This window comes from Oncorhynchus mykiss, chromosome 12 (genome assembly GCF_013265735.2).
Source record: "Oncorhynchus mykiss isolate Arlee chromosome 12, USDA_OmykA_1.1, whole genome shotgun sequence".
Classification (NCBI taxonomy): domain Eukaryota; kingdom Metazoa; phylum Chordata; class Actinopteri; order Salmoniformes; family Salmonidae; genus Oncorhynchus; species Oncorhynchus mykiss.
The window spans coordinates 7877104-7895106 of record NC_048576.1 but is presented as its reverse complement, the minus strand read 5'-3'; the positions used below and the strand labels follow the sequence as shown (position 1 = coordinate 7895106).

General features: G+C 41.5%; 1 protein-coding gene across 1 annotated transcript in view; it reads right to left on the bottom strand.

Annotated features, from left to right (window-relative positions):
• Positions 1 to 18003, bottom strand: part of scarb2c (scavenger receptor class B, member 2c) — a 39562-nt gene that overhangs the window by 4493 nt on the left and 17066 nt on the right. Inside the window, exons 9-10 of the mRNA XM_021622581.2 lie at positions 13302 to 13375; positions 5185 to 5236 (exon numbers count right to left, since the gene is read on the bottom strand). Of these exons, the coding sequence (XP_021478256.2) occupies positions 5185 to 5236; positions 13302 to 13375 (126 nt within the window). The remainder of the gene's footprint in view (positions 1 to 5184; positions 5237 to 13301; positions 13376 to 18003) is intronic.

The window sequence follows — 18003 nt, the reverse complement described above, 5'->3', positions numbered from 1 at the left end:
AGTGATGAGCTCTACAGCAGTTTCACAACTCAATCGCTGCTTGAAAACTGTTCTGCCCCTCCCTCAATATAGCACTTGAAGATAATTGGCCCTCTTTCTGGGACTCACCCGCAAACAGGACCAAGCCTGGCCTGCTGAGGAGTGACAGACTCCGTCCTAGCTGGAGTGGTGCTCTCATTTAATCAACATAGACAGGGCTCAAATTCCTCTACCACCACAACGAGACAGCCAGTGAAGTCTGTCACTAGCACAGTCAGTGAGGTCAGCTCAGCTATCCCCATTGAGACTGTCTGCGCCTTAATCTAGGTCGAGCAAAACTAAACATGACGCTGTTCGCCGTAGCAATCTCACTGGAATAAAGATTCCTGTCATTATTGAAAGAGATTGTGATCTCTCACATCTAAAAAAAAAAAAAGGCCCCTTACTGTTAGATCCCTCACTTCAAAGGCAGTTATAGTCAATGAACTAATCACTGATCATAATCTTGATGTGATTGGCCTGACTGAAACATGGCTCAAGCCTGATGAATTTACTGTGTTTAAATGAGGCCTCTCCTCCTGTTTACACTAGTTACTATATCCCCTGTACTTACCGCAAAAACAGCGGTGTTGCTAACATTTACGATAGCAATTTCAATTTAGCCCCCCCCCCACAAAATGACTGCTTTTTCATATTTTCAGCTTCTAGTCATGAAATCTATGCAGCATACTCAAACACTTTTCATAGCTACTGTTTACAGGACTCCTGGGCCATATACAGCCTTCCTCACAGAGTTCCCTGAATTCCTATCGGACCTTGTAGTCATGGCAGATAATACTCTAATTTTTGGTGTTTCAATATTCACATGGAAAAGTCCACAGACCCACTCCAAAAGGATTTTGGAACAATCATTGACTCAGTGGGTTTTGTCTAACATGTCTCCGGACCAAGTCATTGCCACAGTCATACCCTGGATCTAGTTTTTACCCGTGGAATAAATATTGTGGATCTGTGTGTTTCTCATCATAATCCTAGACTATTGGACCACCATCTTATTACTTTTGCAATCACAACAAATAATCTGATCAGACCTAGGATCTAAATTTAACCTTGCGTAAGTAATACCCTAGATGCAGTCGCACCTCTAAAAATAAAAAACATTTTCCACAAAAAATTAGCTCCCTGGTATATAGAAAATACACAAGCCATGAAGCAAGCTTCCAGAAAATTGGAAAGACAGTACCGTGTGATATGGAAGAGCTGAACACTGAAGCTCGATCATCTTATTTTTCCAACCTAATTGAGGAGAATAAGAACAATCCAAAACTTATTTTTGATACTGTCGCAAAGCTAACTAAAAAGCTGCATTCCCCCAAGAGAGGATTACTCACTTCAGCAGTGAATTCATGAACATCTTCGATGAAAATATAATTAGAAAGCAAATTACGGACTCCTCTTTGAATCTGCATATTCCTCCAAAGCTCAGTTGTCCTGAGGCAGCACAACACTGCCAGGATTTAGGATTAATGGAGACACTCAAGTTTTATAATCCTGTATTTATTGACACATTGATGGAAATAGTCTTGGCCTCTGAACCTTCAAGCTGCCTACCGGACCCTATTCCAACTAAACCTCTGAAAGAGCTGCTTCCTGTGCCTGGCCCTCCTATGGTGAACATAATAAACGGCTCTCTATCCACCGGATGTGTACCAAACTCACTAACAGGGGCAGTAATAAAGCCTCTCTTGAAAAAGACAAACCTTGACATATTTAACATTTTTCTTGACCCTGAAAATGTATAACAAAAAACTAAAAAGGAGATGTTTTAAGTCTTTATTGAACTCATCTCTTCAGTGGGTCCTATGATTGAGTCTAGTCTGGCCCAGGTGTGCGAAGGTGAATGGCAAGGCACTGGAGCGAAAAACCCGCCCTTGCTGTCTCTGCCTGGCCGGCTCTCCTCTCTCCACTGGGATTCTCTAACCCTATTACGGGGGGCTGAGTCACTGGCTTACTAGTGCTCTCCCATGCCGTCCCTAGGGGGGGGGTGTCACTTGAGTGGGTTGAGTCACTGACTTGATCTTCCTGTCCGGTTTTGTGCCCCCTCAGGCTTGTGCGGTGAAATAGATCGTTGTGGGCTATACTCAGCCTTGTCTCAGGGTAGTAAGTTGGTGGTCTGTTGATATCCCTCTAGTGGTGTTGGGGCTGTGCATTGGCAAAGTGGGTGGGGTTATATCATGCCTGGTTTGCCCAGTCTGTTATATCTGGTGTAATTCTCCTGTCTTATCTGGCGTATCCATCTATCTCCCTCTTAATTCTCTCTCTCCCTCCCCTCCTGGAGGATCTGAGCCCTAGGACCATGCCTCAGGACTACCTGGCCTGATGACTCCTTGCTGTCCCCAGTCCACCTGGTCGTGCTGCTGCTCCAGTTTCAACTGTTCTGCCTGCGGCTATGGAACCCTGACCTGTTCACCGGACGTGCTACCTTGTCCTGCAGTTTTCGACTCTCACGCTCTGTAAAAATGGCCACTTGTCCTGCGGTTTTCGACTCTCACTCTCTGTAAAAATGGCCAGCTCATCTCCTTTCCAAGACCCCAAATTTGTTTTGGTTTTCCTCGTGTTCTGAACGGACACCGTGTGGTGGTTGCTACCGGCCTAAAAATCCAGACCCTTCGTTTTTTTAAACTTATTGTGTAGTGGAAGATAGAAACAACTGTATGTCTATGGATGTGTAGCTAGCTACAGTATGAAGCCAGCCGATCTGTGTATGGACCCTGAAACGTTTGGTATGAATATTAGTTCAGAACCTATCTATGAACTTCAGCTATCATAGTTCTTGTATCAACTTCAAGTCTGAATGGCATTAATGAAGCCTATGGATAGAGTAGAATATAATAACCTTAATTGTGCTAAGGATACAAGTCCTATATACACATGTACTGTAGGTATTACCACACATGAGATCCCCCACATTGTAGCCTGTACATTGAATATATTCACTGACCATGTACTCTTCCTTGGCAAATAAAGGTGTGGTTCAGGTATGAATCTCTGTGAGACATTCTTCTTCAGTCATATCCAATACCAGGAGTATCAAACTCCATTCTTTGAATGAGGCTATGTGTGCATGTATGTATTATAATTATACACTGCTCCTGGGACATCAATGATTACACATTGTAACTACGCAACAAACTAGTGAAGAGGCGACTCCGGGATGCTGGCCTTCTAGGCAGAGTTCCTCTGTCCAGTGTCTGTGTTCTTTTGCCCATTCTTAAGCTTGAATTTTTATTGGCCAGTCTGAGATATGGCTTTTTCTTTGCAACTCTGCCTAAAAGGCCAGTATCCCGGAGTCGCCTCTTCACTGTTTACGTTGAGACTGGTGTTTGCGGGTACTATTTATTGAAGCTGCCAGTTGAGGACTTGTAAGGCATCTGTTTCTCAAACTAGACACTAATGTACTTGTCCTCTTGCTCAGTTATGCACCTCCCACTCCTCTTTCTATTGTGGGTAGAGACAGTTTGCGCTGTTCTGTGAAGGGAGTAGTACACAGCGTTGTATGAGATCTTCAGTTTCTTGGCAATTTCTCACATGGAATAACCTTCATTTCTCAGAACAAGAATAGACTGATGAGTTTCAGAAGAAAGGACTTTGATTCTGGCCATTTTGAGCCTGTAATTGAACCCACAAATGCTGATGCTCCAGATACTCAACTAGTCTAAAGAAGGACAGTTTTATTGCATCTTTAATCAGGACAACAGTTTTCAGCTATGCTAACATAATTGCAAACAGGTTTTCTAATGATCAATTAGCCTTTAAAAATGATAAACTTGGATTAGCTAACAATGTTCCATTGGAACACAGGAGTGATGGTTGCTGATAATGGGCCTCTGTACTCCTATGTAGCTATTCCATTAAAAACATCTGCCGTTTCCAGCTAGAATAGTCACTTACAACAGTAACAATGTCGACAATGTATTTCTGATCAATTTTAAATGTGCTTTTCTTTAAAAAAAAACAAGGACATTTCTAAGTGACCCCAAACTTACGTACGTTTGACTAATCTGGGCTTGGTGGATGCCAGGAGAACGCTACCTGCCCCAATGCATAGTGCCAACTGTTAAGTTTGGTGGAGAAGGAATAATGGTCTGGGGCTTTATTACATTGTTCGGGCTAGGCCCCTTGTTCCAGTGAAGGGAAATCTTAACACTACAGCATACAATAACATTCTAGATGATTCTGTGCTTCCAACTTTGTGGCAACAGTTTGGGGAAGGCCCTTTCCTGTTTCAGCATGACAATGCACCAAGCGAGGTCCATGCAGAAATGGTTTGTCGAGATCATTGTGGAAGAACTTGACTGGCCAAACAGAGCCCTGATTTCAACCCCATCGAACACCTTTGGGATAAATTGTAACACCGACTAATCACCCACAAGTCCCTGCAGCAAAGTTCCAACATCTAGTGGAAAGCCTTCCCAGAAAAGTAGAGGCTGTTATAGCAGCAAAGGGGGTAACCAACTTCATATTACTGCCCATTATTTTGGAATGAGATGTTTGACAAACATACTTTTGGTAATCTAGCGTATCTACATAAATTCAGCAACTGCACTCTTCTCATATTACTCTGTAGGCTACTGACCTATTCAAAGCTTCCTCCTAAAACCCCCTCTGTTCAAATATGTTTCTTAGCCCTGATGAGACAGCACGAATGGTGAACCTTCTTAGTTCCCTAAAGTGACAGAGTGTCTAAGGCCTACATAAGGTGGTCATAACAAATGTTATGAAGCCTGATGCAGGAGTGGTCTGCTATTCAGTTACCTTTGCTCCAGATAACTGGCGTAAGACTTAAGGACATTCCTGGCTGAGCATGTATCATGTTTTCTCATCTAAAATGTTCAGCATTGTTGTGAGCCATGTGTCATTCTATTTATGTTTTTGGATCAGGATTTTTTCAACTTTGACCGAGTGGGGAACAATCGCTTATTCAGATAATTAGTTAAATCACATGCCAAACTAAAAAGAACATCAATACATTATACGAACGTGGACACCGCAAAACATATTCGAAAACAACAGCAGAAGGAAAACTGAACTAAATGAAGCTATATGCTGGGCCATCAGAGGTGTTGTCAATCTGCCAGTAGGCACAATGAAGATGTATGTAAAGAGTAGATGCATTGCGTGAAATAATGACCACGCCCAGCTTACCTCATTGAGATAGAGTACAGGAAACACCAGAGTCCTGATATCACCTGTTTGGCTGCAAAGAGAATGGAGGACAAAATGTTAGAACAACTTTAGAATCTAAAGCCATTGTTTGATCCTGGTGAGAAAAAAGGGAAGTGACTTACAGACATTCCGACATCAAAACCTAAACCTGCACTGTTGGAGCTAGGAACACAAGTATTTCGCTACACCCGCAATAACATCTGCTAAATGTGTGTAAGTGATCAATAACATCTGCTAAATGTGTGTAAGTGATCAATAACATCTGCTAAATGTGTGTAAGTGATCAATAACATCTGCTAAATGTGTGTAAGTGATCAATAACATTGGATTTGATTTGAAACGGACCTTAACCCCAACCTGAACTTTAACCCCTAACATTGACCTAATTTTAAGCAATTGAGAAATTCAACTTTAGTAACGTCCCCTTAATTTTTCCCTGTATGATCATTGCATGAAATCACTTTAAGAATGGACTTATATTCCCGCACTATACAAATCTATTTTCAGAATGCATTTTCTCTGTTGTAATTTTAGAACCTGCTTGTTACTAGGTTTGGGCGTTATACCGTGGTACTTGGGAAAAGCCACAGGATGGTTTTTCAATACCCTCAAAACTTTTTGAAGATTTTCAAAACAATTTGAAGATTTGTAGCGAGTTAAACCTGCAGTCAACTTGTGTAATACCTTTAGGAGAAAAAGCAGATTGCGTACCTTCACCAGTCACATTATGAAGTTCCCCCCCAGTAAAGTTGAGCCAGTCACGTGTTAGTTAGTAAATAGTACAATGGTAGAAAGAGGGAGCTGGTGAATCCATAGAGTTCTATATCTATCGGAGAGTCTCTGTGGTGCAGCACACGAGGTGATGAAACTACACATATGCAACTTACTACTAAATGTTGGGCCGTGGACATTTACAAGTGAAAGAGAACAAGGTAAATTGTGCAAATGAAAGTTGTGATGCATGATTTTCTGAAGGAAGAGCAGCATGTGTTCGGGGCGGCAGGGTAGCCTAGTGGTTAGAGCGTTGGACTAGTAACTGGAAGGTTGCAAGTTCAAACCCCCGAGCTGACAAGGTACAAATCTGTCGTTCTGCCCCTGAACAGGCAGTTAACCCACTGTTCCTAGGCCGTCATTGAAAATAAGAATTTGTTCTTAACTGACTTGCCTAGTTAATTAAATAAAGGTAAAATAAAAATAAAAATAAATAAATGTGTACGCGGAGCAGAAGAGAGAAGAAGGGAGGAGAAGAAAACACCTAGTCGGGACAAAAATGGTAACTGTAAAGATATCTGCCAGAAGTCAAATAGCTCTGGATAAGTTATCACTGAAAATAACATCCGGTAGCCACTGGCTATGCTTGTATAACTTGATGAGCTGGATTTGCCAGTCTTCGCAATTAGTTTGTTCATTTTCACTCGTTAGCATTTAGCTAACAGTGTCTATGTGATTTCGCTATTATTAGTTTGTGCTAATTTTGGTAATAGAGGCCCAGTGGGCTTTTCTTATGATTTTAGCACCCCCTTGTGTATTATGCCGGTAATATCGTAAATCCCGGGATGAGAGAAGGATGAAAAATGAAAATCTAGATACCGCCCAAACCTACTTGTTAGCCATTTACATTTTAAACTTAATACACTACTATAGTAAGGTGTGTTTGTCAGTGCTCTGAACAAGATGAAGCCTGCCAACATCACAATCATCAGCAAGCCATTCCATACCCCATTTTCCATGTGCCGACCAGTAGATGAGTAGCACTATGTATGTGACACCACTGAAACTGATCCACACACACCTGAACTAACCTGTAAATGCTTCTACACCTGCATTGCTTGCTGTTTGGGGTTTTAGGCTGGGTTTCTGTACAGCACTTTGAGATATCAGCTGATGTACGAAGGGCTATATAAATACATTTGATTTGATTTTGATTTGATTTAAATCTGGTGGTAGTTAGACCAGCAGGACTAACTCGATGAATTTAACCTGAACTAACCTGTAAATCTGGTGGTAGTTAGACCAGCAGGACTAACTCGATGAATTTAACCTGAACTAACCTGTAAATCTGGTGGTAGTTAGACCAGCAGGACTAACGCGATGAATTTAACCTGAACTAACCTGTAAATCTGGTGGTAGTTCGACCAGCAGGACTAACTCGATGAATTTAACCTGAACTAACCTGTAAATCTGGTGGTAGTTAGACCAGCAGGACTAACTCGATGAATTTAACCTGAACTAACCTGTAAATCTGGTGGTAGTTAGACCAGCAGGACTAACTCGATGAATTTAACCTGAACTAACCTGTAAATCTGGTGGTAGTTAGACCAGCAGGACTAACTCGATGAATTTAACCTGAACTAACCTGTAAATCTGGTGGTAGTTAGACCAGCAGGACTAACTCGATGAATTTAACCTGAACTAACCTGTAAATCTGGTGGTAGTTAGACCAGCAGGACTAACTCGATGAATTTAACCTGAACTAACCTGTAAATCTGGTGGTAGTTAGACCAGCAGGACTAACTCGATGAATTTAACCTGAACTAACCTGTAAATCTGGTGGTAGTTAGACCAGCAGGACTAACTCGATGAATTTAACCTGAACTAACCTGTAAATCTGGTGGTAGTTAGACCAGCAGGACTAACTCGATGAATTTAACCTGAACTAACCTGTAAATCTGGTGGTAGTTAGACCAGCAGGACTAACTCGATCAATTTAACCTGAACTAACCTGTAAATCTGGTGGTAGTTAGACCAGCAGGACTAACTCGATGAATTTAACCTGAACTAACCTGTAAATCTGGTGGTAGTTAGACCAGCAGGACTAACTCGATGAATTTAACCTGAACTAACCTGTAAATCTGGTGGTAGTTAGACCAGCAGGACTAACTCGATGAATTTAACCTGAACTAACCTGTAAATCTGGTGGTAGTTAGACCAGCAGGACTAACTCGATGAATTTAACCTGAACTAACCTGTAAATCTGGTGGTAGTTAGACCAGCAGGACTAACTCGATGAATTTAACCTGAACTAACCTGTAAATCTGGTGGTAGTTAGACCAGCAGGACTAACTCGATGAATTTAACCTGAACTAACCTGTAAATCTGGTGGTAGTTAGACCAGCAGGACTAACTGGATGAATTTAACCTGAACTAACCTGTAAATCTGGTGGTAGTTAGACCAGCAGGACTAACTCGATTAATTTAACCTGAACTAACCTGTAAATCTGGTGGTAGTTAGACCAGCAGGACTAACTCGATGAATTTAACCTGAACTAACCTGTAAATCTGGTGGTAGTTAGACCAGCAGGATTAACGCAATGAATTTAACCTGAACTAACCTGTAAATCTGGTGGTAGTTCGACCAGCAGGACTAACTCGATGAATTTAACCTGAACTAACCTGTAAATCTGGTGGTAGTTAGACCAGCAGGACTAACTCAAAGAATTTAACCTGAACTAACCTGTAAATCTGGTGGTAGTTAGACCAGCAGGACTAACTCGATGATTTTAACCTGAACTAACCTGTAAATCTGGTGGTAGTTAGACCAGCAGGACTAACTCGATGAATTTAACCTGAACTAACCTGTAAATCTGGTGGTAGTTAGACCAGCAGGACTAACTCAATGAATTTAACCTGAACTAACCTGTAAATCTGGTGGTAGTTAGACCAGCAGGACTAACTCGATGAATTTAACCTGAACTAACCTGTAAATCTGGTGGTAGTTAGACCAGCAGGACTAACTCGATGAATTTAACCTGAACTAACCTGTAAATCTGGTGGTAGTTAGACCAGCAGGACTAACTCGATGAATTTAACCTGAACTAACCTGTAAATCTGGTGGTAGTTAGACCAGCAGGACTAACTCGATGAATTTAACCTGAACTAACCTGTAAATCTGGTGGTAGTTAGACCAGCAGGACTAACTCGATGAATTTAACCTGAACTAACCTGTAAATCTGGTGGTAGTTAGACCAGCAGGACTAACTCGATGAATTTAACCTGAACTAACCTGTAAATCTGGTGGTAGTTAGACCAGCAGGACTAACTTGATGAATTTAACCTGAACTAACCTGTAAATCTGGTGGTAGTTAGACCAGCAGGACTAACTCGATGAATTTAACCTGAACTAACCTGTAAATCTGGTGGTAGTTAGACCAGCAGGACTAACTGGATTAATTTAACCTGAACTAACCTGTAAATCTGGTGGTAGTTAGACCAGCAGGACTAACTCGATGAATTTAACCTGAACTAACCTGTAAATCTGGTGGTAGTTAGACCAGCAGGACTAACTCGATGAATTTAACCTGAACTAACCTGTAAATCTGGTGGTAGTTAGACCAGCAGGACTAACTCGATGAATTTAACCTGAACTAACCTGTAAATCTGGTGGTAGTTAGACCAGCAGGACTAACTCGATGAATTTAACCTGAACTAACCTGTAAATCTGGTGGTAGTTAGACCAGCAGGACTAACTCTATGAATTTAACCTGAACTAACCTGTAAATCTGGTGGTAGTTAGACCAGCAGGACTAACTCGATGAATTTAACCTGAACTAACCTGTAAATCTGGTGGTAGTTAGACCAGCAGGACTAACTCGATGAATTTAACCTGAACTAACCTGTAAATCTGGTGGTAGTTAGACCAGCAGGACTAACTCGATGAATTTAACCTGAACTAACCTGTAAATCTGGTGGTAGTTAGACCAGCAGGACTAACTCGATGAATTTAACCTGAACTAACCTGTAAATCTGGTGGTAGTTAGACCAGCAGGACTAACTCGATGAATTTAACCTGAACTAACCTGTAAATCTGGTGGTAGTTAGACCAGCAGAACTAACTGGAAACAACAAACTGATGTTTTGTTTTTATAACAAACCATCATGGAAACTCAATTAACTCAGTCTTAAAATATATATATATTTTTTAGCTACTTACTTAATTTAGTGACGAACAAATGAGAAAAATACAAGTAAAGTAGGGGTTACGATAAGGTCAGATGAGTGCATGGTGGACACCAGACCTGGGTTCAAATACTATTTGAAATCCTTTCCAATCCTTTTACTAGCTTGGCTTGATTGAGCTTGCCTGGTGCAATGGAACCAATAGAATAGTTCATAAACCATGTCCACCTGGCACTCCAGGCTGACTAAAACAAAAGCTAAATGCTAAAAGATGTTTTTTTTTTAATTATTTTTTTTAAATGTAATTGAACCCAGGTCTGATGGACCATCAGAGCTAACAAGGATCCACACGATGATACAACCAGTACGTGCATATCAAATCCTCATCACAATCAATGATGTGAGGAAAGAGCACCTGTACGGGTGTACAGGGCAGAGTCAGAGTGCACTTCAGACTTACAAATACTGTTGTTCACACCCTGGTGACCATGTCAGATGTTGATGAGTTTTGACTGACCGAAGGTCACCAATGGAGTAATGATAACAGCGTAATTAACAATTCTTCAGGAAGTCTTGGCACAGTCCGTCTCTACTAAAGGCTATACGTTGTAGTCTGATGACTGTCGGCATTGATATTGTGGTTGGAGAAAATCACTTTAATTGATTGGTAATTTAGTTTTTTGTAAAAAAAATTTAAAAAACAGGTCAGACTGGTCGGAAGAGACGACCTACAGGAAGCTTGTGTAATGAGCATGCTGGGGGTGTCCTGCCGGGAGGCCTAGCGATTAGAGTGTTGAGCCAGTAAACTGAAAGGTGGCGAATTCAAACCCCAGAGCCGCCAAGATGAGAAATCTGTCGGGTAAGGAACTGCTCCAAGGTCGCCGTTGATAATGACTGACCCTGGCCGTGACCCCACTCGCCGAGGGTGTTTCACGGGGACTTGGTGTATATATATATATATATATATATATATATATATATATATATATATATATATACACATTCTGACCCCATACCTTGTTAAATGTTGGGTATGCTTTCTGGTATGCATACATGACTTATCTATAGAGTCAATAGGTGGGTGGGGTTGTTAGCTCACACTCAGTGAAAACGCCAAATGACTAAAAAGGCAATTTGGTTTACTCACGTCCCCTTAGTGCAATCTCAACCACAGACCTACCAGTAATGCTCATGGTTAAATTCAAGTAAGTACAGGATACACATGGTATACATCGTCCAATGAAATGCTTCCTTGCAGGTTCCTTTGAGGTCTTTCTGGGGTCATTTTGTTCCTCTACTAATATGGCATTTATAATATCCTACATGTTGTTTATTGTACATTGGGGGGGGGCTGGAGTCATTAGTTTCCAACACTGTTCTGTAATCGGGGATATATTTAGTGGGATATATTTACTTCCTCCCCCTCTCCTCTGTCAAAAGTCCATCTGTTGCAGAAACTGCACTTGGCAAGGACACACAACACACTGCACACATACACACAATGCTTGTTCACACACAGGATCTGCTGTAACTAGCTAACTAGTGTGTTTAAACAGTGTAACTGATCACTAAATTGGGCCACAGCAGATGAGGACGTCTGACATACAAGTTTCACTTCTCTCTCCACAAAGATTTATACAAAATAAATACACTTTTTTATTTATTTTTTTTAAAGCTGAGAAATAGATTAGGAAAACTTTATATTTAAAGAGATTCTCTGCTACTTTTGTTTACTTTTCAGCCAGTAGTTCTGAAAGTAGCAAAAAGCGGTCCCCGAAAATGGCCTCCTATGTCACGTCTCTCTCTCCCCCTCTGTTGGGCCTGCCCTGTAACCTCATTGGATAACGCTGGCCAGGCCTTTTGCTGTCACTCAAATTAGAGGGACTGAAGTTCATTGGCTAGAACTCAAGATTACTAGGGGGCTGTAGAGAAAATGGTACATCTTCAAGAAAACAGACTCTTTCAAAACAGGGATTTAGTGGCTAATCGAGGCAAGCCAGTAATTCTGCTCATAGATTACGCACGTACGAAATACACAGACACATACAGCCAAACGCAGGAGGTTTAATAAAAAAAAATATATATATATATTTATTATAATAATAAAACTTAGTCACGAAAGTACCGGACCATGTCATTAAACTGTTTATCATATCTTACAGGCGATTATATCTGAGAAACAGGAGGGATCACAAAACACAATTTAGAACACTGAGATAGGAGATAGCAGGCTTCTAGGGGGGTGTTCGGTACCAGACCTCTGTTCCGTCCTCACTGTGAACCCCATTGAATACATAAAAAAAAAAGTTGAACAAAATATTAAAAAATCTAGCCCTATAGCCTATGCCTACACTGCATTGAGGGCCTATGCCCTTTTGAGTAAATCTGAGCTCAGCTATTCTGTTAAAACAACTACATCCGGGTTCCCCAACTAGCGACCCGCGGGTGATTTTATTTAACAAAATCTATATCTTTATTTTTTTAATTTGTTGGATATAAAAGATTGTAAAAACACCAGCAAATCAGCTCCAAGTGATTTTACATTTTGGAAATATGTTCCAAAGTAATCCCACACATGAGAGACAGAGAGAGATATACTGTATGTGATCGTATACAAAAAAGGTAAGCAAGGTTTGACATTGTGTTTTAAGTAAAAATATATCCGTTTGGGCTTCTTGCGGTAGATTTGCCGTCTACAAATGATTTGTAATTATGTTCAGACACCACCCCCCCCCCCATCAATAATAATAGCTCCGCTGCTGAATCTAGTAGATCCCTGAACTAGAGCCTATGCTCACGTTGTAATCAAAAATTAAAATCTTAAACTGGTGCGTTTTAAACTGTTATACATTTATACAAATCCTGTTTTTGCTTTGTCATCATGGGTTATTGTGTGTAGATTGATTAGGGGGGGGGGAAACTATTTAATCAATTTTAGAATAAGGCTGTAACGTAACAAAATGTGGGGAAAAAAAATCAAGGGGTCTGAATACTTTCCGAATGCGCTGTATGTGTTCACCTGCCTGGGAACTGCAGACGGAAATTAGCTGTTGGCTAACTATCGTACAAATATATTTTACCAAGTGTACTGAGACTTATGATTTTGGTGCACATTGTACCTGTTCAAATTAAAGTGTGTGAGTAAAATGTGAAGATATAACCGTTAGGGAATGGTTTGGTTTGAGATAGTCTTTGCTTACCTAAACACAGGAATCTTCTCCACGAACACATTCACTTGAAGTCTCTTAGCAGCCTGAAGTACGATGCCTGTAAGCTGTGGAAACAAATCAGGGTTATGAATTAATACTACTTCTCAGGTTGCCTTTTCTATTAGACCACTGAACGCAAACAGTCAGTATCTGAATAACGTGTGTGAAATGCTCGATAATGTATGTGATGTCGACAGAGGTATATTTTCTGGGTGACCTAACTATTGACTGGTCGAGCATATCAAGCTGTCCAATCAAGAAGCTTCAAACTGTAACCAGTTCAGTTTGAAATCCCCCGGTTCAGGTTATCAGTCAACCTACCAGTGTATTTACAAACAGCACATGAATGAAATCATCCACATGTATTGATCACATATTTACTAATGCTGCAGAAATGTCCTCTAAAGCAGTATCAACACCCATCGGATCTAGTGATCATAACATGGTAGCAATATGTATGAAAACCAAAGTTCCAAAGGTTGGGCCTAATATAGTGTAAGAGATCATATCAGAGGTTCTGTAGTGATTCATGTGAGAAGCAACCATATGGCACATTTATGGCACATTTTTCTTCCAGTTATTGATAAGCATGCACCTGTTAAGAAACTGTCTGTTAGAACTGCTAAATCCCTGTGGATTTATGACGAGGGACGAGGAAAAAGGAATGACAAATAAGTCTGGAGGCACAGACTTCTGACAAACATACTGTAAATTGAGAACTTATGTGAATGAACCAAAGAAGAAACAGTCAAATTACATTCAAGACGATTCCGTACTTCCAACTTTGTGGCAACAGACCCTTTCCTGATTTAGCATGGCAATGCCCCCGTGCACAAAGCGAGGTCCATGCAGAAATGGTTTGTCCAGATCAGTGTGGAAGAACTTGACTGGCCTGCACAGAGTCCTGACCCCAACCCCATCGAACACCTTTGGGATTAATTGGAACACCGACTGCAAGCCAGGCCTAATCGCCCAACATCAGTGCCCGACCTCACTAATGCTCGTGGCTGAACGGAAGCAAGTCCCCGCAGTAAAGTTCCAACCTAGAAGAGTGTAGGCTGTTATAGCAGCAAAGGGGGGGACCAACTCCATATTAATACCCATGATTTTGGAATGAGATGTTCAACGAGCTGGTGTCCAAATACTTTTGGTCATGTAATGTATTTCAAAACTATAAGCATTATATTTGGGAGAAAAATAAAAATCACTCACTAAACCCCATCTAAATGTTGTAATGAATAATGTGGCAGTTAAGCATGTTGAGGGGACTAAACTTGGTAAATCTAGATTGGAAACTAACATGGTCAAAACATGACGCAACGGCTGCTAAGATGGGGATAGGTCCGACCTGCTAAGATGGGGATAGGTCCGACCTGCTAAGATGGGGATAGGTCCGACCTGCTAAGATGGGGATAGGTTCGACCTGCTAAGATGGGGATAGGTCCGATCGTGATAAAGCGCTGCTCTGCTTTCTCGACATCACAATCAACTAAACAAGTCCTACAGGCCCTAGTTTTATCACACCTGGACTACTGCCCAGTTATATGGTCAAGTGCTGCAAAGAGGGAAATACACAACAAATTCCAGTTGGCCCAGAACAGAGCAGTACGGCTGGCCATTAAATATACAAGGAGGGCTAATATCAATAACATATAAACTCAGCAACAAAATAAACATCCCCTTTTTCAGAACCCTGTCTTTCAAAGATAATTCCCCCCAATAATATCCAAATAACTTCACAGACCTTCATTGTAAAGGGTGTGAACACTGTTTCCCATGCTTGTTCAATGAACCATAAACAATTAATGAACATGCACCTGTGGAATGGTCGTTAAGACACTAACAGCTTACAGACGGTAGGCAATTATGGTCACAGTTATGAAAACTTAGGACACTAAAGAGTCCTTTCTACTGAAAAACACCAAAAGAAAGATGCCCAGAGTCCCTGCTCATCTGCGTGAACGTGCCTTAGGCATGCTGCAAGGAGGCATGAGGACTGCAGATGTGGCCAAGACAATAAATTGCTATGTCTGTACTGTAAGACGCCTAAGACAGCGCTACAGGGAGACAGGACGGACAGCTGATCGTCTTCGAAGTGGCAGACCACGTGTAACAACACCTGCACAGGATCAGTACACCCGAAATTCACAAATGCGGGACAGGTACAGGATGGCAACAACAACTGCCCGAGTTACACCAGGAACGCGCAATCCCTCCATCAATGCTCAGACTGTCCGCAATAGGCTGAGAGAGGCTGGACTGAGGGCTTGTAGGCCTGTTGTAAGGCAGGTCCTCACCAGACATCACCGGCAACAACGTCGCCTATGGGCACAAACCCACCGTCGCTGGACCAGACAGGACTGGCAAAAAGTGCTCTTCACTGATGAGACGCGGTTTTGTCTCACCAGGGGTGATGGTCGGATTCGCATTTATTGTCGAAGGAATGAGCGTTACACCGAGGCCTGTACTCTGGAGCGGGATCAATCTGGAGGTGGAGGGTCCGTCATGGTCTGGGGCGGTGTGTCATAGCATCATCGGACTGAGCTTGCTGTCAATCTCAACGCTGTGCGTTACAGGGACGACATCCTCCTCCCTCATGTGGTACCCTTCCTGCAGGCTCATCCTGACATGACCCTCCAGCATGAAGATGCCACCAGCCATACTGCTCGTTCTGTGCGTGATTTCCTGCAAGACAGGAATGTCAGTGTTCTGCCATGGCCAGCGAAGAGCCCGGATCTCAATCCCATTGAGCACGTCTGGGACCTGCTGGATCGGAGGGTGAGGGCTAGGACCATTCCCCCCAGAAATGTCCAGGAACTTGCAGGTACCTTGGTGGAAGAGTGGGGTAACATCTCACAGCAAGAACTGGCAAATCCGGTGCAGTCCATGAGGAGGAGATGCACTGCGGTACTTAATGCAGCTGGTGGCCACACCAGATACTGACTGTTACTTTTGATTTTGACCACCCCCTTTGTTCAGGGACAAATTATTCCATTTCTGTTAGTCACATGTCTGTGGAAGTTGTTCAGTTTGTGCCTCAAATTGTTGAATCTTGTTATGTTCATACAAATATTTACACATGTTAAGTTTGCTGAAAATAAACGCAGTTAACAGTGAGAGGACGTTTCTTTTTTTGCTGAGTTTCTGTTAATCTCTCCTGGCTCAAAGTAGAGGACAGATTGACTGCAACACTATTTGTCTTTGTGAGAGGTATTGACGTGTTGAAAGCACAGAACTGTCTGTTCAAACAGCTAACATACAGCTACATACCCTCCACAAGACATTCCACCAGGGGTCTCTTCACAGTTCCTAAGTCCATAACAGAGGCTCGGAAACACACAGAAATATACACGGAACTCTTCCAAATCAGGTAACTCAAGCTAGCAAAATGTTATTTAAAGATAGGGTTAGGTACTTGGGTTAGCAGTATGGTTAGGGTTCAAATCTGATGTTATGTCTCTGTGACCACTCTGCAGAACAAGAGTCATGACGAAAAATGCTTACCTGCGTTAAAATGGTTAATGACTACTGCTCTCCCAGACTATCCACACTGACTTTATGCCCATCCACAGGTCTCTACCTACTCACACAATAATCATTGATTAGATGTATTACTCCATCACACTGCTGTCCATTGATTATTGATTGCCACTACCATTAGTATTCATCTGGGCTCCTGAGTGGCACAGCGGTCTAAGGCACTGCATCTCAGTGCTAGAGGCGTCATTACAGACCCTGGTTCAATTCCAGGCCGTATCACTGCTCGTGATTGGGAGTCCCATTGGACAGTGCACAATTGGCCCAGCGTTGTCAGGGTTTGGTCGAGGTAGGCCGTCATTGTAAATAAGAATTTGTTCTTAATTGACTTACCTAGTAAAATAAAAGGTTAAATACAATTTGAAAAAAACTGCTACTTGTCACTATTACTCCTGTTTAGATGTATATATTACCATAAGTATTTATAAATTACTGTTTACATGTATATATTACCATAAGTATTTATAAATTACTGTTTACATGTATATATTACCATAAGTATTTATAAATTCCTAGTACCAGTCACTTTATATGTATAAACCAGCATCGACCAATTTAGTACAACACATTGTGTACTATACAAATGTACACTATAAAATGTACAATATGTGTGTGTGTGTGTGTGTGTTTCAAAGTTTATTTGCCACGTACACAGGATACAACAGGTGTAAAACAGCACAGTGAAATTATCACCTTGAGAGCTCTTTCCAGACAAAACAATAATGATGATAATAATGATAATAGAATAACACATTTAATGAAGAATTAAAACCATCACAAGAACTACGATGCATTTCAAATTGTACCCCATTCCTTATATAAGGCCCATAGAGCACTGGTCTAAAGTAGTGTATTACATAAGGATAGGGTTCCATAGGGCTCTGGTTAAAAGTAGTGCACTACATAGGGAATAGGGTTCCATAGGGCTCTGGTTAAAAGTAGTGCACTACATAGGGAATAGGGTTCCATAGGGCTCTGGTCTAAAGTAGTGCACTACATATGGAATAGGGTTCCATAGGGCTCTGGTCTAAAGTAGTGCACTATATAGGGAATATGGTGCCATTTTGGGACACAACCCTAGTCTCTTATCTTTAGTGTCTCTACGCCTGGTACTAAGCCACTCCAACTGCACCACAAACAGCTCTATAAACAACAG